At 43.5% G+C, this 25,843-nt stretch overlaps 1 protein-coding gene across 1 annotated transcript in view; it reads right to left on the reverse strand.

The window, feature by feature from the left end:
* fbxo38 (F-box protein 38) overlaps positions 1-25,843 on the reverse strand; it is an 86,929-nt gene that overhangs the window by 49,553 nt on the left and 11,533 nt on the right. The window contains exons 3-9 of the mRNA XM_084332145.1: positions 25,154-25,317; positions 22,599-22,764; positions 17,153-17,428; positions 15,233-15,326; positions 13,185-13,315; positions 10,094-10,264; positions 4,284-4,426 (exon numbers count right to left, since the gene is read on the reverse strand). Coding sequence (XP_084188271.1) covers positions 4,284-4,426; positions 10,094-10,264; positions 13,185-13,315; positions 15,233-15,326; positions 17,153-17,428; positions 22,599-22,764; positions 25,154-25,317 — 1,145 coding nt within the window. The remainder of the gene's footprint in view (positions 1-4,283; positions 4,427-10,093; positions 10,265-13,184; positions 13,316-15,232; positions 15,327-17,152; positions 17,429-22,598; positions 22,765-25,153; positions 25,318-25,843) is intronic.

Here is a 25,843-nt window from a genome sequence, read left to right on the forward strand (position 1 = left end):
ATAGCATGGCGAAAATATGAAATATTGATCTCAAAGACGCCTTACGGCGTCATTGACAGATTACGCATGGCGGAGAATGACGTGTTAACACGTCATCGGCGGAGAATGGGTTAACATGCTCTGGGCGCCAAACCCGAGAAATCTCAGGTTTTAAATCGATATTTCTTTTATTCGCTATATCCATTCATTTTTCATCCATCCAGCCTGACGTTATCATTGGGAATGGGTCTGGGCTCGCAAAGGGCAAATACCGCCGCCTATCGTCTCCCGGATGGTATTGCACATCATTGGAATCCCTCTGGCTGGGGCTGTGCATCAATCTAAGAAGTCCGGTCCAGGGTTTTTTTCTCGGGCATGCAGTATCGTTATAACACATTGACTGGGGACACTCGGAGCAGCGTGGATTATGTGTTTTGGATATATAACGTTGGATCAATAAACGGGATCAATATTTGGAATGGCGATCAGGAATTGGATTCATCTTTTTGCAGGACAACAGATGTGAGGTAAGGACTTTGTCACGAATCTTGGGTTAATCAGATGTTCCTTTCACCGCCATCGGAGCGTGTGTGTGTGTGAGGTTCGTGCCGACCAAAGTACGAAGAAGCAATTTTTCAGACCCCGCTTCTGTTCGTGCATGAGGACACATAATATCGATAATCTAGCATTTATTTGAAAACTATTCATAAATCAAGCGACAAATGGCACGATTTCTAACTAAATACATTGAAGCTCGATTTGCTGGAGTTTATTGAGATGAGACAGAACGCTCTAGAAATATATTGATATTCATCACGGTATAAAACGGAAATGTATGTATGAAAAAATTATCTGTTTCGTGCATGTTGACTGGAAGCAACTCTTTGGCGATCACTGTGTTATTTAGATCTATTGCTATTATATTTGATATATTTTAAGCACTCGCAAATAAGTCCTATCCTACATTGGATAAAGCACTGGCGCTGAAGGGCCAAAGCGCCCTCTGCTGTTAGCGCCGGAAGTGTTAACACATTCCCCGCCAACAACGAGTTAACTCGTTATTGTGATCGTTATTTCTTTTATTCGCTATTTCCATTCATAATTCATCCAGCAAGGCTCTGGGAAACTCTGGCACTCTGTCAGCGATTACAACGGCCCGATACCGCCGCCTGGTGGATTTCGGGCGATGTTGCACTCACTTTCTGCAGGAAGTATGACTCTGTGCATCTGTGAATGTCGTCCGGGCACAGTTTTCTTGTAACGTGAATCCAGATGAACAGTCGAGTGCATTGAATCGCCTTCGAGACGCAAGAATCATTATGCTTTTGGAGTTTATGGTGTCGGCCAAATGGACCTACGATCTAGCAGATGGCAATCAAATAATTGGAATATTTTTTCTGCAGTATCATCGGCCGGAGGTAAGAGCAATCTAACATTAATTCCAGCTTGATTGTCCATTTCTTTCATTGCAATCCATCTGATCAATGTATGCTGATGCACTAAAGAAAGCCATTATTGACAATCAATTAATCATAAATGACCCCCCCCCCCCCCCATTTCCTTCATGCATGATGGAACATAATATATACCGATCATATGCATTTGGATTTTTTATTGTAGCGTGTATAGGGACGAAATGCCAATGGATTAAGTATAATATGCGTCAGGGCCTATAACTAGCGTTCTAGGAAAATACCCCAGACCACTCTAAAACTATACTTATATTCACCACGGTATAAAACGGTAACGTATGAATGGAAAAAGTATTACTTTCCCACATCTTGAATAGATACCCGATGTCGAATGGGCAATAGTATATCAGATATAGCTATAATATTTAAATAGTTATAGCCCTGCAAACAAGGTGAGCGACTCCCATCGTTTACAGCGTGGCGGTAGAGCTATAAGATGCTGATATTGCGTGGCAGTTATTGTGTTAAGTGCTTGTAGCTACGGCTGTGGGGGTGCTGGAGACATGATCCAATAGACTTTTATACACCAGAGTCTCCTGAACACGGAGAGACCAATCCCAAGTCGATTGGAACTTTATCGGGCCGAGCTATAATCACTTTTTCGCACCTACTCCCCAACTCTGCAATGCGCAGATTGATAAACCTAGATCTCTGGACAATCCAGAGAGACTCTGTGGGCAATCTGCGCCGAGAAACTTGCGGATCGATTTGGGATTGGTCTCTCCGTGTTCAGGAGACTCTGGCGTATAAAAGTCTATTGGATCGTGTCTCCAGCACCCCCACAGCCGTAGCTACAACCACTTAAAGGCCCCCTGTCTTTTCTAGCAATGGGGGTTTGTATCAATGGGGTCTGTGTCTCTAATTCTCATTTTGGCTCATCAGTATAGTCTCGAGTTCACGAGATCCTCCCTCACTGAACTAAGCCATTCTGATTTGACTGTTTTGCTGACGTGAGTAAGGCACTGGTTGTAGTCACCGCCCACAAATCAACAATTCGCTCAACAACAGAGCGAGTGGAATTACCGACACTTCCTTAACTCTTTCAGTGCCACTCACGAGATTTCTCGTGTTTTTTTATAGGTGGTTGCTAGCCACTCACGAGATTTCTCGGATTTTTTTTTTTTTTTTTTTTTTTTGCGATCTGAAAAATTATTGCATCACCCGAGCCTACCCGAGTATTGCCGAGCTGCGCCGGTGATCACTGTGGAAAAAAGCGCCCCCTGTCGTCTCCCAGATGACATAAGTGATTTTGGAATGGACTCAATGAAAATGAATGGGGAAAAAAATCCGGTACTCCACATTTTCCAGTTCACTGATCCAGCCGGGGTTACTAGAGTTCATTCTGGAGCCTCAGATCCCCTCGGATCATGGAGATCCACTGTGTCGCGTTGGATCCATACACGTATCGATTTTTTCGAATGGTGATCAGGAATTGGAATATACCAGTTGGATACCATCTGATGTCAGGTAAGGACTCTATGTTATCAGTGGTAGGATAATCAGAGTAAGTTTGATGAAGTTATAAGCTGTTTTGTGAAATGTCTTCTTTCGGTTTCAATGTAAAACTCCGAGAGGAAATCAACGAGGCGATTATCCGCGCGCGGCCGTAATGTGCGTGCGTGCACGTATAATATTGATCATCTAGCGTTTATTTGAAAACGATTCATAAAAAGGCCGACGAATATCAACGTTGTGGAATATTCCACTAAAAGACGATTTTCATAGAATGCTCCGGAATGAGCTGTTTTTTATATCAAAACGGGGGCTTTTCTAACTGCTCTGAAACGGCAACGACGCGATAAAAAAACAATCTGCCTTCACAGCACTGTCTGGAAAATAGTCTTTGATAATGCGATGGGCAGATTAGACACATAGCCATAATTTAAAACATAGATTAGGCGATATTAACGTTAACATTGGCGCGGATGGTGGCATTCAAGCGGTAAAATGGAAAACCAGGCATGGCATTGAAAGAGTTAAACAGGTAGAGAGAGAGAGAGAGAGAGAGAGAGAGAGAGAGAGAGAGAGAGAGAGAGAGAGAGAGAGAGAGAGAGAGAGAGAGAGAGAGAGAGAGAGAGAGAGAGAGAGAGAGAAAGAGAGAGAGGAGAGAGGAGAGAAAGAGAAAGAGAAAGGGAAAGGGAAAGGGAAAGGGAAAGGGAAAGGGAAAGGGAAAGGGAAAGGGAAAGGGAAAGGGAAAGGGAAAGGGAAAGGGAAAGGGAAAGGGAAAGGGAAAGGGAAAGGGAAAGGGAAAGGGAAAGGGAAAGGGAAAGGGAAAGAGAAAGAGAAAGAGAGAAAGAGAAAGAGAAAGGGAAAGAGAAAGAGAAAGAGAAAGAGAAAGAGAAAGGGAAAGGGAAAGGGAAAGGGAAAGAGAAAGAGAAAGAGAGAAAGAGAGAGAGAGACACAACACGCGGGACAGGAGCTTCTCTCAGGACCACTCGCATATCACTGTCAAAATATCATTGCGCACGCTACCACACGCGCGCCTGTATTGCGATCCGTGCAATAATATTCACAGGGGTATATATTGTGATTTGAAACAAGTTACCAATGCATTGTCCCCGTGGGATTATGCCCCCCTGCTGCGAAATTAATTAGTATCTGTTTGTATACAGCGAACAGGTCTATCGTTGAAGTAACAATAATAATGCTAACAGGCCATTTTAAGGAAACAGAAGTACAAAAGGCGTGCGTGCACCAATGTGTGTGTAGGGCTGGGTGATAATTCAATATTGATAATCGATTCATGTGTTGATTATTACTTAAATAAAATGAATCGGATAAAAAGAATGTCTGTACCTTGGGTGGCAGAGCAGTGTGTCTGTGTGTCTGTACCTTGGGTGGCTCTCTGAACATCTGATCCAGACAGATGAACTCCAGACTGGGCAGCAGCTCTATGAACTGAGAGAAGGAGTCCAGCTTTATAGCATGACAACGAACCAGCGTCAGATCCACTAGACGACTCCATCTAGACTGGTCTGAGAGGAGAGAGGAGGAGAGGGGAGGAGAGGAAAGAAGATAGGAGGAGAGAGGAATGAAGAGGAGGAGAGGAGAGAGGAGAGAGAAGAAGAAAGAGAAGGAGAGGAGATGAGGATAGGAGAGAAAATTATTATTATTATTAGCCTTGGCAGTAAGTAACAAAAGACAATCCCAAAAGTGTGTGTGTGTGCGTGTGCACCAGGGATCCATGTATGAGGATTGTGTGTGTACCAGTGATCCACATATGACGGTGTGCGTGTGTATGTACAGTAGGTGTGTGTGTGTATCCAGGAAATGTTTTGCGATTTTCAATATTATATAAAAAAGAAATAGGGCTATCAATATGAATACGTATTTTTTTTTTATTCATTTTAACAATTAATCACATTACCTTTTTTGACCCCAACCTCCTCCCGTACTTACTTCCTCCCGGTGGCTGGTGTGTTTACATGTCTGGATCATCTCTGACATGCGTCGGCCCACAGAGAGAATAGTACGATGACCAGACATCCCATAAATGTCTCCTTTCATAATACAACGTTTCCGAACGGATTTATGGATTAAACCAATTTGTATGAAGTGGTGAACGGTCTTTTCTAGCGGATCTTAACCCTTTCACTACCACACTACCAAAGGGTTAACCCTTTCACTGCGACAATACAGAAGGTTAACCCTTTCACTGCCACATGACAAAGGGTTAACCCTTTCACAACCACACTACAGAAGGTTAACCCTTACCCTTTCACTACCACACTACAGACGGTTGGTAGTGAAAGGTTAAGCATCTGTAGTGTGGTAGTGAATGGGTTAACACTATCAGTGCCTACCTTGTTTACCTTTTTACCCTGTTGAATGCCATCATCCACTTCAATGTTAGCGTTAAAAACGCCTAATCTATGTTTTAAATTATGGCTATGTGTCTAATCTGCCCGTCGCTTATCAATGACTTGTTTGCAGTCAACATTGTCGAAGCGGATTGTTTTTTTTATCGGTTCATTTTCGTTTTATAGCATTTTGAAAAGCCCTTGTTTTCAAGGAAAATATATAGATTCCGTGATAAAAAGGCATTTACTGGAATATTCTAGAATACACAAAAACATTGTAATTTTTCGGCCTATTTATGAATCGTTTTCAAATAAATGCTAGATTATCGATAGTATATGTGTACTTATGCACGCTATAGACGCGAGCTGAAATATCGATTCTCTTATTTCCTCATCAGCGATCACAGCCACACACAGCATAGGGCAAACTCTTATATCTCCGTGAAAACAGGTCTGATTATCCTAAGACTGGTCAAATAGATTCCTTACCTGAGATCAGATGTTATCCAAAAAGATTATTCCAATTCCTGATCGCCATTCCAAATATCGATCACGCTTATTGATTGATTATTGGCTGCTGTAAATATATATTCCAGGCTGATTTTCGTCTCGCGATCAGATCCCTCTTGATCAGACAGATCGCCAGCACAATGGAGCCAGTTGGCTCCACCTCTACAGATCTACAGATCCCAGGTCAGTCTAATCGACTGACCTGCAGTTACACAGGGATAGACGATAGGGGGCGCTTTTTTCCCATCTGAGCTCCTGGAGGGGCTGCTGTACCAACGGGAGACTCGGTTGATGAAATATGAATTCAGATCACTATTAAAAAAATTAAATTACAAATCGCGTCGTCAGCACTCAACGGGGGGCATAATAAGACGACGATACACGTCGCTGGCACTCGTTAAAGGGGCACAAGGCAGATTTATTTTGCACATAATCTCGCATTCATAAAAAAACTGTTTTGCACACATTTATTTAGTTCGACAGTTATTGAGAGTAAATATATAAGACAAGTTATTGCTAAATGTACAACATGGAACTGTAATTAACACAACAATGCTTCTGGGTGTGTGTGAGTGCAAAACAGATCAGCATTGAAGTGCCCCTTCACCAGAGTGTCAAGTCATGTGATGCTATGCTTGCTAAATGCTGATAACAGATTGCCCTAAGGAGCGGTCTGCCAACAAAGATATTGTTCAGAGAACAAAACTATTTACAAAATGGATCACCATTCAACGTTATTGAAGAATACTGTGACCAATAAGTACTTTTGTTGATTTGGACATTTACTGCAGAGAAATCGGGGGAATTTTGCTAAATTGCAAGCCCTCGCAAAAGTTGGGGAATTTTGTTGAATTTGCAATAATTCATGTGATACCAGTGTGTGTGTCTGGTTATGTGTGTATACGTGTGTGTGTTTATTTGTGTATACACACACGTGTGTGTATGCGAGTGTACCAGTGATTCATGTGTGAGGGTTGTGTGTGTGTGTGTACCAGTGATCCAGGTGTGAGGGTTGTGCGAGTGTACCAGTGATCCAGGTGTGTGTGTGTGTGTGTGTGTGTGTGTGTGTGTGTACCAGTGACCCAGGTGTGAGGGTTGTGTGTGTGTGTGTGTACCAGTGACCCAGGTGTGAGGGTTGTGTGTGTGTGTGTGTGTGTGTGTGTGTGTGTGTGTGTGTGTGTACCAGTGATCCAGGTGTGAGGGTTGTGGTTGTGTGTGTGTGTGTGTGTGTGTGTGTACTAGTGATCCAGGTGTGAGGGTTGTGTGTGTGTGTGTGTGTGTGTGTGTGTGTGTGTGTGTGTGTGTGTGTGTGTGTGTGTGTACCAGTGATCCAGGTGTGAGGGTTGTGCGAGTGTACCAGTGATCCAGGTGTGTGTGTGTGTGTGTGTGTGTGTGTGTGTGTGTGTGTACCAGTGATCCAGGTGTGAGGGTTGTGTGTGTGTACCAGTGATCCAGGTGTGAGGGTTGTGCGAGTGTACCAGTGATCCAGGTGTGTGTGTGTGTGTGTGTGTGTGTGTGTACCAGTGACCCAGGTGTGAGGGTTGTGTGTGTGTGTGTGTACCAGTGACCCAGGTGTGAGGGTTGTGTGTGTGTGTGTGTGTGTGTGTGTGTGTGTGTGTGTGTGTGTGTGTGTGTGTGTGTGTGTGTGTGTACCAGTGATCCAGGTGTGAGGGTTGTGGTTGTGTGTGTGTGTGTGTGTGTGTGTGTGTGTGTGTGTGTGTGTGTGTGTGTACCAGTGATCCAGGTGTGAGGGTTGTGTGTGTGTGTGTGTGTGTGTGTGTGTGTGTGTGTGTGTGTGTGTGTGTGTGTGTGTGTACCAGTGATCCAGGTGTGAGGGTTGTGCGAGTGTACCAGTGATCCAGGTGTGTGTGTGTGTGTGTGTGTGTGTGTGTGTGTACCAGTGATCCAGGTGTGAGGGTTGTGTGTGTGTACCAGTGATCCAGGGCCCTGTTCCTCGTACCTGGCTCACTGAGTTAGCCGGATAATTTTCAGGATAACTTGACTTAAGCTAGACCTTTCGGTTCCCCGACGTGCGATTGTCTGAATCACTATGGCAACAGATCAGAAAGTTTGAACCTGCTCCAGCACAGGGTTTAGTTCAGTTAGCTCGATAAACTTGCCACGCCCTCACAAAGAAATGCCAGCTCCCTTCCTGAAATAATCCTCAGTCTAGATCCCATTATACCATTCTGAATTATGTTTTTGTGCTTCGTTTTTCTAGAGGGGGCTTTTGAAATGTAAAATAATATACCTAAAATGCTGATAATAAATCATATTCAGCCTATGGATTTACTTTGTCCTAAATAATGCACGTCATAGTTATACGGATACGGCGCTCGCGAGTCGCGACACACACTATGTGGTTATTTTAATAACGGATCATTGCAAATGTGAATCCCGCGGGGATATTTTTAATGAATGAAACCTATCGGGCGTTTGGCTCCGATTCATTTCATATTCTCCACTGTTTATGTATTTGCTTAACGGAGCGCCTGGATTGTGTTTCATTCAAGCATAAATTGAAGCGTCTATGCGTGGATTGTGGATGTGAATTACGACAAATCTGAATATGTGGATTGTTGAATTGTATCACTGTCACTCACACGTTATTGTGATATTGTAACTGGGATTAAAATGTCTGAGGAGGAGATGTGCTGTTTGACGAATTTGATGACGTGGACGTGACTTGAGAAAATAAATGAGCAATTGCAAGCTTTTGACGTTTTGATGAATGTATTTGAGAAAATGCATTTATCTGTTCAAGCACTGTTATCTGATGATGAACAAGAGGGTGATTAACATGGCTGGTGTCACTGGTATAAACCAAAGGTAAATCAATTCAATGCATGTATGGATGATGTCCGAAACAGATTAAAACCTGATTAATAGTGAAACTGTATAGCCTCCAACTCCCTCTCTGTTATTTCGGGGGTCGCGCCTTGAACACTTTGGGAACCATGCATTTATATAGTACATGATACCTAAGCACATACAGTACAGATATCCTCATAAGTATCTATTAATTCGTATCAATTAGATACTCTTTGGGCTTGTTTTTATCTACTTATTCTGAAAGAGTTGAACTAATTATTTTCGCTAGCAAGATCTCATTTGATTATTCATTCCATTAACACATTGGTTGCCAACAACGAGATTTGCTTGCCAATAACGAGATTTCTCGTTATTTCTTTTATTAGCGATATCCATTCATTTTTCATCCGTCCAGCCTGACGTTATCATTGGGAATGGCTGAGCTCGAAAAGGGCAAATACCGCCCCCTATCGTCTCCCGGATGGTAATGCACATCATTGGATTGGATTGAGTGAAAAAGTGCAGAGAAAAACTCCGGTCCAGGGTTTTCCCATCTCTGGCAAGCAGTGTCTGTTACCAGATTCCCTGCTGAGGCTCGGAGCAGCTTTTGATTATGCGTTTCGGACTATAACGTTGGATCAATAAACGCGATCAATATTTGGAATGGCGATCAAGAATTGGATTCATCTTTTTGCAGAACATCTGATCTGAGGTAAGGAATCTATGTTACCAGTTTTGGGTTAATCAGAGTTGTTTTTCACAGATTTCACAACGTGTGTGTGTGTGTGTGTGTGTGTGTGTGTGTGTGTGGCGTTAGGCGCTGAGCGCGGCACGAATAAATTATTTTTCAGCCCGCTTTTGTATCGTGCATAAGAAGACAAATACTCTCGATAATCTAGCGTTTATTTGAAAACGATTCATAAATCAGCCGGAAAATGACAACGTGTTTTGTGTATTCCAGTAAATGGCTATTTTCGCGGAATTTCTCTGAAATTACTAGAACTCTCCGAAACTATACTCGTATTCAAAACGGTATAAAACGGAAATGTACTGATGAAAAAACAATCCGTTTCATACATGTTGACTGCAAGCAAGTCATTGATAAGCGACGGGTGTATTAGACACATAGCCATAATTTAAGATATAGTTTATGCGTTCGCAAATGTGCTTGTCCTCCCATTGATTAACGTGGTGGCATCCAAGCGATAAATCGTGATATCCGTCTGGCAACCCATGTGTTAACTGGCCTGCCAGCAGGCACATTTAAAGAAATATAATCTGATTGATTGGGGTAATGAGGGACTTAAAATGTGCCTATATATTATGGATTTTACTTGTCGGCGAGGCTATTGAGCCATACTGTATTGTACTTGTACCCATTCTGCAATCTGTTAATAAAGTTTTCAATCATTCAATCGATCAATGGCGTTAGAAAATCAGGATTTCTGCCATCGACACCTGCTGTCTTTGTGTGTGTGTGTGCGTGTGTGTGTGTGTGTGTGTGTGTGTGTGTGTGTGTACCAGTGATCCAGGTGTGAGGGTTGTGCAGGTGAGGACAGTTGTAGACCAGCAGGTACTTGATGTTGGTGAAGACTTCATTAACAGCCTTCATCCCGATGTCAGTGATGATCCCTGGGTTCTCGATCACGTCAGCCAGACCGTACTTCACCAGCTCAGAGTGGCTCATCTTAGCTACACACACGCACACACATACACAGGATGTAAGTTGACAGCATGAAGGTTTTTGGGTTTGAAATGTTCCATTCTTCCTTGCACTGTATGCCAATTCCAACCCTGTTAACTCAATCAGTGCCATCCACGTAATATTACGTGTTTGCCCGACAACCGTTTGGTGCCAGCCATGTAATATAACATTTTTGGTTTGTTTTTCTTTTTCGATATTAATATCCTATTCACTGTCACAGAGCTGTATTTTGCCTGGAAAAGGCATATTGGAAGTCCGAAGGTGCAGTACCAGCCATATCCTGGTAGTGGCGCTGTCTCGAGAATGCAGTAAGCCCTGTTGCAGACCAGGTGTCACACTGAAATCTCTCCGGGTGGACTTTTCTGTTAGTCTGAAGCGAGGCCTTCACTCGATCGCATGGAATACTTCTTGGGACGCCGAATTCATTATGCAGTAAAGGATTATGGCATGGGTCAATGGACATATGATCTACCAGATGGCGATCAAATAATTGGAAAATTCTTTTTGGAATCCAACCGGCCAAAGGTAAGAGCAATTTGACGTCAATTTCAGCTTGATCGTGCAAGGATTTAATAGCCATCCCCCAGATCAGCCTATGTTGTGGTAATAACTAATGCAGTTATTGGCAATCAATTAATCAGAAACGACTCCACCCCCCCCCCCCCTTTCATGCATTCATGATGGAACATAATACCGATCATATGCATTTGGATTTTTAACTGTGTCGTGTGTAGGGACGAAACGCCAATGGATTTGACGTTATTAGCTTAGCGCCTTATAAATAGCCTTGCAGAAATGATCCCAGATCATTCCGATATAACACTCATATTCACCACGGTAGAATAAACAGGAACGTATTGATGAAAAAAATATTTCTTTTATGCATCTTGAACGGAAGGTTCGTACTGTCAATTGACAATGATATTGGATACTAGGGCTACTTCAAAGCTTCGTTCGATGGGCATGGGATTCGAATATGAAAATAAAATTTGATTATTAAAAAAAATTATAATAAAAAGAAAATATGATATAGAGAAACATTGGGAGGTTTTGTATCAGGTTTTTATTATCAATTACTAACGTCCTCGTATGAAACCCTTCAACTAGACACTGTCTGGAGGAGGGATATACCAGACCTGGAAAATGACTTTGATTGGCAAGGAGCCTGGGCAAATGTCCGACTTACATCAAGGAACCCGGATCATCAACAAATCAATCTGAACTATATTCACAGGACATACTTGACTCCTATAAGGCTGTGCAAAATGGGGCTTAAACAAGACTCCAAATGCTCCCAATGTACAAATGGGGACGAAGGAACATTTATGCACATGTATTGGGACTGCCCACCAGTTAAGGCATTCTGGAAAGATGTGTCCCAACAATTATCAATACTCGTATCTTGGAATATACCTGTACACCCCTCGGTATTACTATTGAATGATGTTTTTGAGTTTGCAGTGAATCCACAACTAAAGAGATTGGTTTTATCGGGTATCACAGTAGCTAAAAAACTGATCGCATCACGTTGGTTTCAACCGGAAAAAATGTGCCGAAAAGTGTGGTTTCTTACATATCTCGATGTGATATATCAAGAAATATCTACAGCAAGAATTCTGGGTCTCAATGAATCCAAAATGTCAATGTGGTTAGAAGTGGTGGAGAGAATAAAAGCTAGCTTATAATGGTAGTGTCTGGTTAGGAGTGAGGGATAATGGAGGTACTATCCAAGAGGGGGTCCGGGAGGGGGGGGTTCGAGCTGGAGCATATGTGTGTAGGGTTTTAGAAAATAGGTATTAGGGGTATATTATATACTAACATTTATATAATTGTAATTTCGCTGGATATACACTGTATACGGTTAAAATGTTATTATAGACTAATTTTGTTTTATCTTGTTTCTGTACTTGCATATATTTTAACCACCTTTACTGAAAGTTTCATTATGCATTGTGTGTTGAGTACTGACTTTTAATAATTTTTGTTTTGCAATAATAAAAAAAAAAAAAAAAAAAAAAGATGAGGTCGGACTTTCATGAATATTTCATGAAATCAAAGTGTTTCATTTGTCTAAGATTTAAAAAGGTTTAAACTTTACAGCACGGACAAAGTTGAACAAAGTGCTGTGCAATTTTTTTTTTATTATTCATTTTACATTTGTTTTTTTTATTTCGAAGCTTCGAATTAAAATTGAATCTCGGCCCCGAAGCTTCGAATTCCAAAAAAGATTTCGAAGGTCAGCCCTATTGGATACATAGCTATAATATAAAATATAGATTTAGCTCTACAAACAATGTGACGCACAGTGAAAAGTTGTAATGGAAAGCTGGCCTAACTACAGTGGGCCCAGTCTAATAGCTGGCACTGAGTTAATGGTGACATATTATTATGTATCTTTTCAACAATTTCATACGACTTCCTTGATTCTGTGGAACAGAGTCCAAATCAAATTTTAAGTCAGAGCAGGACAACACAGAGGCTCTACAGGAAGGGACAGAGCAGGACAACACAGAGGCTCTACAGGAAGGGACAGAGCAGGACAACACAGAGGCTCTACAGGAAGGGACAGAGCAGGACAACACAGAGGCTCTACAGGAAGGGACAGAGCAGGACAACACAGAGGCTCTACAGGAAGGGACAGAGCAGGACAACACAGAGGTCCTCTACAGGAAGGGACAGAGCAGGACAACACAGAGGTCCTCTACAGGAAGGGACAGAGCAGGACAACACAGAGGCTCTACAGGAAGGGACAGAGCAAGACAACTCAGAGGTCCTCTACAGGAAGGGACAGAGCAGGACAACACAGAGGCTCTACAGGAAGGGACAGAGCAGGACAACACAGAGGTCCTCTACAGGAAGGGACAGAGCAGGACAAGTCAGACAGACAGGTCAGACAGACAGACTCACACTGCAGCAGGAAGTCATCTACGTATCCCAGGTGCAGTGTCTCAAACTGGGGGAACTCCAGCTCAGCCATCTTCAGAGCCGAGAACACTCCATCTTTAGTGAGCGAGGGCTGGAGACGCACCTCATGCAGCCTGGAGGGACAGAGAGGGACGTCAGAGGTGAGACAGCTGGGACACACAGAGAGGGACATTACTGCGAGCTGCAGTAATAATGACATGTAGACTGGACTCTAACCTGTGAGCTGCAGTAATAATGACATGTAGACTGGACTCTAACCTGTGAGCTGCTGTAATAATGACGTGTAGACTGGACTCTAACCTGTGAGCTGCTGTAATAATGATGTGGTGTGTACAGGCTGGACTCTAACCTGTGAGCTGCAGTAATAATGATGTGGTGTGTACAGGCTGGACTCTAACCTGCGAGCTGCAGTAATAATGATGTGGTGTGTACAGGCTGGACTCTAACCTGTGAGCTGCAGTAATAATGATGTGGTGTGTACAGGCTGGACTCTAACCTGTGAGCTGCAGTAATAATGATGTGGTGTGTACAGGCTGGACTCTAACCTGTGAGCTGCTGTAATAATGATGTGGTGTGTACAGGCTGGACTCTAACCTGTGAGCTGCAGTAATAATGATGTGGTGTGTACAGGCTGGACTCTAACCTGTGAGCTGCAGTAATAATGACGTGGTGTGTACAGGCTGGACTCTAACCTGCGAGCTGCAGTAATAATGATGTGGTGTGTGGGCTGGACTCTAACCTGTGAGCTGCAGTAATAATGACGTGGTGTACAGGCTGGACTCTAACCTGTGAGCTGCAGTAATAATGATGTGGTGTGTGGGCTGGACTCTAACCTGTGAGCTGCAGTAATAATGACGTGGTGTACAGGCTGGACTCTAACCTGTGAGCTGCAGTAATAATGATGTGGTGTGTACAGGCTGGACTCTAACCTGTGAGCTGCAGTAATAATGACGTGGTGTGTGGGCTGGACTCTAACCTGTGAGCTGCAGTAATAATGATGTGGTGTGTACAGGCTGGACTCTAACCTGCGAGCTGCAGTAATAATGATGTGGTGTGTGGGCTGGACTCTAACCTGTGAGCTGCAGTAATAATGATGTGGTGTGTGGGCTGGACTCTAACCTGCGAGCTGCAGTAATAATGATGTGGTGTGTACAGGCTGGACTCTAACCTGTGAGCTGCAGTAATAATGATGTGGTGTGTGGGCTGGACTCTAACCTGCGAGCTGCAGTAATAATGATGTGGTGTGTACAGGCTGGACTCTAACCTGTGAGCTGCTGTAATAATGATGTGGTGTGTGGGCTGGACTCTAACCTGTGAGCTGCAGTAATAATGATGTGGTGTGTACAGGCTGGACTCTAACCTGTGAGCTGCAGTAATAATGATGTGGTGTGTGGGCTGGACTCTAACCTGTGAGCTGCTGTAATAATAAGGTGGTGTGTGGGCTGGACTCTAACCTGCGAGCTGCAGTAATAATGATGTGGTGTGTACAGGCTGGACTCTAACCTGTGAGCTGCAGTAATAATGATGTGGTGTGTGGGCTGGACTCTAACCTGTGAGCTGCTGTAATAATGATGTGGTGTGTGGGCTGGACTCTAACCTGTGAGCTGCAGTAATAATGACGTGGTGTGTGTGGGCTGGACTCTAACCTGCGAGCTGCAGTAATAATGACGTGGTGTGTACAGGCTGGACTCTAACCTGTGAGCTGCAGTAATAATGATGTGGTGTGTACAGGCTGGACTCTAACCTGTGAGCTGCAGTAATAATGACGTGGTGTGTGGGCTGGACTCTAACCTGTGAGCTGCAGTAATAATGATGTGGTGTGTACAGGCTGGACTCTAACCTGCGAGCTGCAGTAATAATGATGTGGTGTGTACAGGCTGGACTCTAACCTGTGAGCTGCAGTAATAATGACGTGGTGTGTGGGCTGGACTCTAACCTGTGAGCTGCAGTAATAATGACGTGGTGTGTGGGCTGGACTCTAACCTGTGAGCTGCAGTAATAATGACGTGGTGTGTGGGCTGGACTCTAACCTGCGAGCTGCAGTAATAATCAGGTATCCCAGGTCCACCTCCAGGGCGTTCTTACAGGCTCCAAACACTATGGTGTGGAGGTTACGAAATCCACCTGAGACACACACACACACACACACACAGGTCAGTATATATACACACTAGGGCTGACCCCTATTAGTCGACTAATCAGTCGAAAGGAGCCGTAGTCGACTAGCCAACCTCTTAGTCGAATACAAAAAAAATAATAATAATAATTAATATTTTTTTTTAATTTTTATCATTCTTTCCAAAATAATCGATTCTCTTATTTCCTCATCAGCGATCACAGCCAAACAGCCACATCACACATAGGGGACACGTTGATATCTCAGCGAATACAACTCTGATTATCCCAAGACTGGTCAAATAGATTCCTTACCTCAGATCAGATGTTCTCCAAAAAGATTATTCCAATTCCTGATCGCCATTCCAAATATCGATCACGCTCATTGATTGATTATTGGCTGCTGTAAATATATATTCCAGGCTGATTCCCGTCCCGCGAGCAGATCGCTCTTGAGCAGACTGCTCGCCAGCACAAGGAGCGAGTTGGCCCCCCCCCCCCCAGATCCCAGGTCAGTCTAAGCGACTGACCTGCAGTTACACAGGGATAGACGATTGGGGGCGCTTTTTTCCAATCTGAGCTCCTGTAGGGGCTGGTGTACCAACGGGAGACTCGGTTGATGAAATATGAATTCAGATCGCTAATAAAACAATAAAACGATATTTGTCGTTGTGGGCACTCAACGGGGGGGCTGATAAAATTAGATATGTCGTCCGTGGCACTGAAAGTGTTAAGCACCCCGCACAGCCCAAATAGAATGATACAATTAAAATTAAAAAGAAATAAAGAAAATACATATGAAAAATATTATACTTTTCTTTTTTTTGCCAATCATAGTCGACCATCCAAATCCTTAGTCGGGGACAGCCCTAATATACACACAGGTCAGTATATACTAGGCTGAGCCCAAACTTTCGAACGTTCAAACCTTCGTTCGTTACATTGGCATTCGAATTCTAAATCAACATTCGAATTTTTAGTTTTTAATAAAAAATTAAGAATTGATTTTATATATTTTTTTCTATTCATTCTGTTTAAACCAATGGGGTTTTTCTTCACAGTTGCAGATAAACTAGATTAGACTACACTAATATTATAGTATTAAAAAAAACTGATGAGTTATATTCATTAACTCATTGGGCGCCATTCACGAGAAAAGTCGGGTTTTAATCGTTATTTCTTTTATTCACTATATCCATTCATTCAGAACGATTCATAAATCAAGTGACAAATGGCACGATTTCTAAGGAAATGCATTGAAGCACGGTTTGCTGGAGTTTCTTGAGATTAGACAGAATCGCTCTGGAACTATACTCATATTCACCATGGTATAAAACGGAAATGTATGAAAAAATGATCTGTTTTTTGCATGTTGACTGGAAGAAACTCACTGACAATCGACGTGTTTATTAGATCCATAGCTATAATATTTAATATAGTTTTAGCACTCGCAAACACTGCATTCTCCCCATTGCATTACAGCGATGGCCTTCTAACCAGAAGGTAAACAGCGGCCCCTTGGCGTCCATTGAGTTAAAGAAAGTTGATTTAATTGATTTAGTTGGGCTGGGGCTTCTCCCTGGGCTGGGTCTGGAAAGTTGATTTAATAAAAATAAAAAGACTAATTTAATCAGATTAATCACTTTATTCAAATTGAGGATTTAGTTTGAGGATATTTATTAAAAGAAAATTATAAAAAAAATATATTGAGCGGCTGGGTGGCGCAGCGGACATTGCGCTCGTCACCAACGCAAGAGACACCGGGTTCGACTGACTGACAGACAGACAGACAGACAGACAGACAGACACACAGACAGACACACAGACAGACAGACCTGCCCTCCAGCTGTCCTCCACCACATGCTGTATCAGGCCTCCCAGGAAGGGCACCCTGACGAGCTCCAGCTGCTCCAGGTTGCGGGCCGAGGCCAGGCCCGTCACCAGGGGCACGTATTTCAGAGAGTTGGTCGGACCGGCGCAGTTCTGCATCACAAAGGAGCGCAGGCTCACACACAGGAAGTCCTTAAAAGGCTGGGGCTTGGTGAGGCGGACCCACTTGAGGTAGAGGTGACGGAGCATCGAGACACAGGGTATCTCTGGTACATTAACACCTGGGGGGGGGGGGGGGGGGGGGGGGAAGAGAGAGAGAGAGAGAGAGAGAGAGAGAGAGAGAGAGAGAGAGAGAGAGAGAGAGAGAGAGAGAGAGAGAGAGAGAGAGAGAGAGAGAGAGAGAGAGAGAGAGAGAGAGAGAGAGAGAGAGAGAGAGAGAGAGAGAGAGAGAGAGATGTTAGGGTTCGGGTTCGGGGGGGGGGGGGATGGAGAGAGGGATCCAGAGATCCTCCGCAGATATTAACCGTTACCGTAGCAACCGTAGAGCATCGGCGGGGGTGTCTGTCTTATGACCAACAACGGCTGGGTAAATCCCAACAAGATCAAGGTACTCTCCAGCTCATGCTCCCCGGACATGGAACATCTCTCCATCCAATGTCGCCCCTTCTATCTTCCACGTGAGTTTACTGCAGTAATCATGACTGCAGTATTAGGGCGGGCCATACTTTTTTTTTTTTGGAAAATCAATCGAGTGGGGTGTCTAAAATATGTGTTTTTTTGTGGGGAATTCAAATATGGGATTATTTTTCTAATCGGATAACTCCTACCTACATTGTTTTGGATTTCAAAATGGCCGATTTGACCATTTTTCACCCATTGGCCATACATGGATGCCAACATGAATCTGAAGGAAATCCTAACATGCAAGGTGTCTAAATGATGTGTTTCTTAATGGGGAATTCAAATATGAGTTCATTTTTGGGATAGGATAACTCTAACCTACATCATTTTGGATTTCAAAATGGCCGATTTTACCATTTTTCACCCCTTGGCCATACATGGATGCTAACATGTATCTGAAGGAAATCCTAACATGCAAGGTGTCTAAATGATGTGTTTCTTAATGGGGAATTCAAATATGAGGTCATTTTTGGGATAGGATAAATATAACCTGCATAATTTTGGATTTCAAAATGGCTGATTTTACCATTTGAACCCATTGGTATTGTATTACAAAATTGCAAAGATAAAAAATATATGGGAAATCATTTATAATGACAAAGCCATCAAATTTATTAACAAGTGAACTGTATATAACTGGATACAACTCCAAAGATCAATAATAATAACACTAACAATAATAAATTGTATTTGTAATGCACACAAACACCTAAGTGCTAAATCTCGATCTCCTGACTTCTTGAACTTTGCCAGGTTCCAATATCTTGATTGGACTCATTCTTGCCAGGAAGGATGTTGAGAAGTTGAGCTCATTCCTGAAACTGACCCTGCAGCTTCAGCAAAGCTACGGAAAAATTATGATGAGATTCCAAACATCGCCCTTGCTAGTGTAAGGTATGGCATAGGTCTAAGGCCAACTGCAGCTATAGCAACTGCAGCTCTGATTGATGCAGGACTCATCTTAGAAGATGACACAAGTAAAGTGGTTGATAAGAACAAGGTTAAGAGAGCACAAGAAAAGTTGATGCAAGAGCTGGGGGAAGAGTTTGAGGAGAAGTGCAGGGAGGAGGGGGGGGATCTCCTGTATCCTCTTTGATGGGCGGATTGACATGACCAATGTGATGATGGAAGCTGAGGGCAGTGACCAATTTTTTCCTGCAAAGATCAAGGAAGAACACTATAGTGTTGCTAGTGAGCCTGGCAGCAACTATCTGTTCCACTTTACACCAGAGAAAGCAACTAAAGAGGAGTCCCATGCAGAGAAGATTGCTAAGGTCCTGTTTGCCTGGCTGAAAGAGAGAGGTTCTGATAAGACCTTGTGGGCCAGGGGAGCTCCAGTAGCTCACCACGTACCGCGAGTGCTATTTCAGCGCCGTGGACAACCGTGCTCGCACGGATCTGGGGCTGAGCGAGTTCGAATCCCGGACTGCAGCCGTGCCTTTCCCAGAGTGTCTTCCCCCCCATCTGAACCCTTTCAGCCTGCTTCTGTCGGTCGAACTTGACCAAGTATAAATGCGATAAACGTATAAAAGAGCCAGGGAAATGGCCAAAGTAAAAAAAAAAAAAAAAAAAAATACCTTGTGGGCCATTGGAGGAGACTCGACCAATGTCAACACTGGAGTGAAGGCAGGTGTAATGCGGAAGCTGGAGCTGCACCTGGGGAGAAAGCTGGTCTGGTTGGTGTGCAACCTGCACACTGGTGAACTTACACTGCGCCGTCTCATTGTTGAAGTTGATGGGGCTACTCTGTCAGACAACAAATTGTCTGGGCCAATAGGACAGCTCCTTGATTCTGTTACAGACTTGGAGATCAATCCTAACTTCACCAGGATCTTTCTTGGCCCTCCGCTGATCAAGCTGCCTGAGAAGATCATTCAAGATCTCTCAACTGATCAACACTATGGCTATAAGCTGGTCTGTGCAATCAGGGATGGAGTGCTTTCTGCAAGGCTGGCTCTGCTGGAGATTGGACCGGTAAACCACAGCCGCTGGCTCACCACAGCAAACAGACTCCTCAGGCTCTGGGTGTCAAAGCATCAACTTAAAAGAAAGAACCTGAATAATCTACAATGCATTGTGGAATTCATCATTGGAGTGTATTATCCATGTTGGTTCAACATGAAGGTCAAGCACTCCTGGATCGAAGGGCCTAGGCACATCCTGTTTCAGCTGGACTGCCTCAAGTCTCAGAGGAAGGAGGTGCTGGATGTTGTGATGCCAACTGTGAGAAGATCTGCTTGGTATGCCCACAGTGAAGCCATCCTCCAAACACTGCTGTGCTCTGAGGATCAAAAAGAGAGAATTGAGGGGGTGGAGAGAATCCTGGCCATCAGGGGAGAGGGGGATCCAGACACTCAGCTGGGAGACTCCTGTGTCAGGATCAGAAGAACACCTCACATCAATAGCGACGCTTCCAGCATTGGTGGCTTAATCAGCTGGTCAGAGGATTTGTCAGAGCCACCTCTCACCTGCTCCCTAAGCACCTCCGAGGTGAAGAACTTAATCAACACCCCCATGGAGGTTCTCGACTGGCCTTGCCACACACAAAGCATCGAGAGGGTTGTTAAAATGGTGACTGAGGCCTCTGCTAAGTACTTTTCACCAGAAAAAAGGGATGGAGGGATCAGGGCTCAGGAGACCAGCAGGAGGCTGATGTCCAAGAATGAATCCAAGCAGGACTTGTGCAACCTGATCAAATTTAAGAAGATAGAGGATGGATTTTCTCAATACATTGAGACGTTTGTTTAAATGGTTACAGAGGTTTCTGCTGAGTAGTTCTGGAAAGAGCTCACCTATTTATGGCTGACGTTGACTTTAAGTTTGTGTTTGTAGGTTGGTGGCTAAAGCAGTACAGTAGGAGATCTTGCCATCCAAGAATGAGTCCAATCAAGATATTGGAACCTGGCAAAGTTCAAGCAGTCAGGAGATCGAGATTTAGCACTTAGGTGTTTGTGTGCATTACAAATACAATTTATTATTGTTAGTATTATTATTATTGATCTTTGGAGTTGTATCCAGTTATATACAGTTCACTTGTTAATAAATTTGATGGCTTTGTCATTATAAATGATTTCCCATATATTTTTTATCTTTGCAATTTTGTAATACAATACCAATGGGTTCAAATGGTAAAATCAGCCATTTTGAAATCCAAAATTATGCAGGTTATATTTATCCTATCCCAAAAATTACCTCATATTTGAATTCCCCATTAAGAAACACATCATTTAGACACCTTGCATGTTAGGATTTCCTTCAGATTCATGTTGGCATCCATGTATGGCCAAGGGGTGAAAAATGGTAAAATCGGCCATTTTGAAATCCAAAATGATGTAGGTTAGAGTTATCCTATCCCAAAAATGAACTCATATTTGAATTCCCCATTAAGAAACACATCATTTAGACCCCTTGCATGTTAGGATTTCCTTCAGATTCATGTTGGCATCCATGTATGGCCAAGGGGTGAAAAATGGTAAAATCGGCCATTTTGAAATCCAAAATGATGTAGGTTAGAGTTATCCTATCCCAAAAATAACTCATATTTGAATTCCCCATTAAGAAACACATCATTTAGACACCTTGCATGTTAGGATTTCCTTCAGATTCATGTTGGCATCCATGTATGGCCAAGGGGTGAAAAATGGTCAAATCGGCCATTTTGAAATCCAAAACAATGTAGGTAGGAGTTATCCGATTAGAAAAATAATCCCATATTTGAATTCCCCACAAAAAAACATATTTTAGACACCCCACTCGATTGATTTTCCAAAAAAAAAAAAAGTATGGCCCGCCCTACTGCAGTATACATCCCTCCCCAAGCGAATGTCGCCAGGGCGCTGGCGGAGCTACACGATCATCTAAACACACATCAGATCAAACATCCAGACGCGGCCATGATCGTAGCCGGGGATTTCAATCAGGCGAATTTGAAGAAAGTTATGCCGTCTTTCTTCCAGCACATCGTCTGCTCCACCAGAGGAGGAAATACACTCGATCACTGCTACACCCCGTTCAGAGCCGGATACAAGGCTGTACCGGCTCCTCCATTAGCGGGAACGACGAGCACGTCGGATCACGCCGCCATTATCCTGGTGCTGTCTTACAAACAAAGATCACGTGACGCCGTTGTGTCACGTGAGGTAAAAAGATGGACCGACCAATCAGAGGCCATGCTTCAGGACGCACTCGATGACGTCAACTGGGGAATGTTTGAGCGAAGCGCCAGTGACGTCAGCGAGTTCACAGACACTGTGGTGTCCTTCATAACAACACTTTCTGATAGTATTGTCACCACAAAGAAGGCGAGGGTGTTCCCGAACCAGAAACCATGGGTGGACAGTACTATCAGAGCAGCTCTGAACTCTCGAACCACTGCCTACAACCTTGGCAGAGAGTCAGGAAACATGGAAGAGTACAAGACAACAGTCTACACTCTGCGCAAGGCTGTTAAAACTTGCGAAAAAGACGTATGCTGACAAGATGGAGGCACAAATGGCACAGAATGACACAAGAGGCTTATGGCAGGGACTGAGGACAATAACTGACTACAAAGTCATGCTCTACTCACCCACTAGGTGCAGGGTCTGGATGCTCTACTCACCCACTAGGTGCAGGGTCTGGATGCTCTACTCACCCACTAGGTGCAGGGTCTGGATGCTCTACTCACCCACTAGGTGCAGGGTCTGGATGCTCTACTCACCCACTAGGTGCAGGGTCTGGATGCTCTACTCACCCACTACTGTAGGTGCAGGGTCTGGATGCTCTACTCACCCACTAGGTGCAGGGTCTGGATCTTGGCGGTGATGGGGATGGTCAGCTTGTTCTCAGCAGGGATGGGAAACACTCCGTTTCTGTTGCGGAACTTCCCCAGGATGTGAACCTGAGGCATGTAGTTCCAGATGGCCTCCACTAGCTCCAAATGAGACGTCTCCACACCCTAGAGAGAGACAGAGACCGAGACAGAGAGAGACACACAGAGAGACAGAGCGACAGAGAGAGGGAGGAGAGACAGAGGAGAGAGAGAGAGGAGCAAGAGACACAGACAGAGAGAGACACAGAGAGAGAGAGACACAGAGAGAGAGAGAGACAGAGACACAGAGAGAGAGAGAGAGAGAGAGAGAGAGGTTGTGTTAGCAAGATGGTGAAAACACCATTCTGATTTCATTTGATAGTGAAATCAAAGAACCGAAACCCTTGTGATTATGTTCATATGTTTAATATGAACTTATTTAAGTAACTTATGACTTTCCATCCATGCCCTACAACTTTATCATATCACAAAAACATAACTTCATTATAATATGCTGCTGACGTTATTCATCACTGTGACCACTAGGGCTGTCTTAAATACTTCGAAGCTTCGTTCGATGGCAAAAGCTTCGAAAAAAAAATCGAAGTATAAAAAAAAAGAAAAAAATATATATATATATGCGCCTCCATTCCAATGAAACGAAAGTAAGCGGCGCCTCGACTCTACCTCTCTACAACAAGCATGTGGAGATTATCTGTGTTGAACAACAAGGACATGTGCAGCAGACATGTCAACGAAGAAGTCATCAGACGTGTGGTTACACTTTAAAATATGCAAAGACAATGCCCAAAAAGCCGAGTGCCAGATATGCCAGAAGAAAATGGCATATCACAACTCTACAACAACTTTGTCAAATCACCTAAAAAATTTAAGTATCGTTGTACACGACGGCGACACCACACAAAACATTAATAAGGCTATGCCTATGCTGCTATGACTAATGTGTTACCAAGTTGGCTAATTTAATTGTAATCATCTGTTTTTGTAGGTACATTGTCTGATATAATTATAAATTAAATATAATATAATTGTTTGCTTGATAGACGAAGGTTGCAACATAATTATGTAATGTCATGTCGTTGGCTGTGAGAGCAGCCCCACTGCACCCAGGCAGCGCAGCCGAGTGAAACCTTGTTGGCTGCGTCACAGTCACGAAAGGGGCTACTTAATTAATTAATCCAATCCACTTTATTTATAGAGCACATTTAAAAACAACAGATTTTACCAAAGTGCTGTACAAGTCCCACAACATAAGATAAAAAAAATATATATATATTATAATTAAAAAAGAAAGAAAAAAATTCTCGAAGCTTTGAATTAAAATCTAAGCTCGGCCCTGAAGCTTCGATTGCCAAAAAAAGCTTCGAAGGTCAGCCCTAGTGACCACCATGCTATCCATCAGTGGGGCAGGACCAAAGCTTGCCTGTGAAAGCCTGTCAATATGTTCTCACATGTACACATCTACCTGCTACACAAGCATGTGCACGTTTGCAGGAGGGAATCAGCTATTTTACACATTATATCACAGCCTCAACGAGTTGATAATCAGCATCTGTCACAACGTGAAACATTGTAGTCTATTGTTGACATCTTCAAGTTCAAGTTTGCTTTTATTTGTCACATAAAGTAGTGTTTCGTGTGGTCTAGTCCTAGCGTATCTCTTGGTCTGACCCTAGTGTTTCGTGTGGTCTAGTCCTAGTGTATCTCTTGGTCTGACCCTAGTGTTTCGTGTGGTCTAGTCCTAGTGTATCTCTTGGTCTGAGCCTAGTGTTTCGTGTGGTCTAGTCCTAGTGTATCTCTTGGTCTGACCCTAGTGTTTCGTGTGGTCTAGTCCTAGTGTATCTCTTGGTCTGAGCCTAGTGTTTCGTGTGGTCTAGTCCTAATGTATCTCTTGGTCTGACCCTAGTGTTTCGTGTGGTCTAGTCCTAGTGTATCTCTTGGTCTGACCCTAGTGTTTCGTGTGGTCTAGTCCTAGTGTATCTCTTGGTCTGACCCTAGTGTTTCGTGTGGTCTAGTCCTAATGTATCTCTTGGTCTGACCCTAGTGTTTCGTGTGGTCTAGTCCTAATGTATCTCTTGGTCTGACCCTAGTGTTTCGTGTGGTCTAGTCCTAATGTATCTCTTGGTCTGACCCTAGTGTTTCGTGTGGTCTAGTCCTAATGTATCTCTTGGTCTGACCCTAGTGTTTCGTGTGGTCTAGTCCTAGCGTATCTCTTGGTCTGACCCTAGTGTTTCGTGTGGTCTAGTCCTAGCGTATCTCTTGGTCTGACCCTAGTGTTTCGTGTGGTCTAGTCCTAGCGTACTGTGTGGCCTGCAGAGCCTCCAGGACACCAGGGGTACTCACCAGGAGATTGGGGCAGAGCCTGCAGGACACCAGGGACACTCACCAGGAGATTGGGGCAGAGCCTGCAGGACACCAGGGGTACTCACCAGGAGATTGGGGAAGAGCCTGCAGAACACCAGGGGTACTCACCAGGAGATTGGGGCAGAGCCTGCAGGACACCAGGGGTACTCACCAGGAGATTGGGGCAGGCCTGCAGAGCCTCCAGGACACCAGGGATACTGAAGGCGTCGAAACCTCGGACTCTTCGTCTCTCCAGGTATCTGGGGTGGAGTCCATACAGCTGCTCCAGATCAGGCATCTTCCTCAGCAGCATCAGGAAACTACCGTCAGTGAAACCTACAGACCAGAGATCATTACTGTCAGTGAAACCTACAGACCAGAGGTCATTACTGTCAGTGAAACCTACAGACCAGAGATCATTACTGTCAGTGAAACCTACAGACCAGAGATCATTACTGTCAGTGAAACCTACAGACCAGAGATCAGTAGGAAACTACCGTCAGTGAAACCTTACAAATTATATACTTACACTGATATAAACGTTTTATAAATAATAATATTAATAATCATCATTATAATAGCTTGGATTTATATAGCGCCTTTCATGAAACCCAAGGGCGCTTTACTAAGCAACACAAAGACAAATAAAACAAGTGAAGGCCCAACAACTAGGGCTGTACTGAATGTCATTTTTTAACATTCGAAGCTTCGATTGAAGTATTCGAACGAAGCTTCGAATGTCTATAAATTTTTTTTTACTTAAATTAAAATAAAAAAAATATTTTTTTATTTTAATTTTTTTAACAGAATCCTCAATTTGAATAAAGTGATTAATCCGATTAAATTAGTATTTTTCTTTTAT

This window comes from Notolepis coatsorum (genome assembly GCF_963971535.1).
Source record: "Notolepis coatsorum genome assembly, chromosome: 16".
NCBI classification, from domain to species: Eukaryota; Metazoa; Chordata; class Actinopteri; order Aulopiformes; family Paralepididae; genus Notolepis; species Notolepis coatsorum.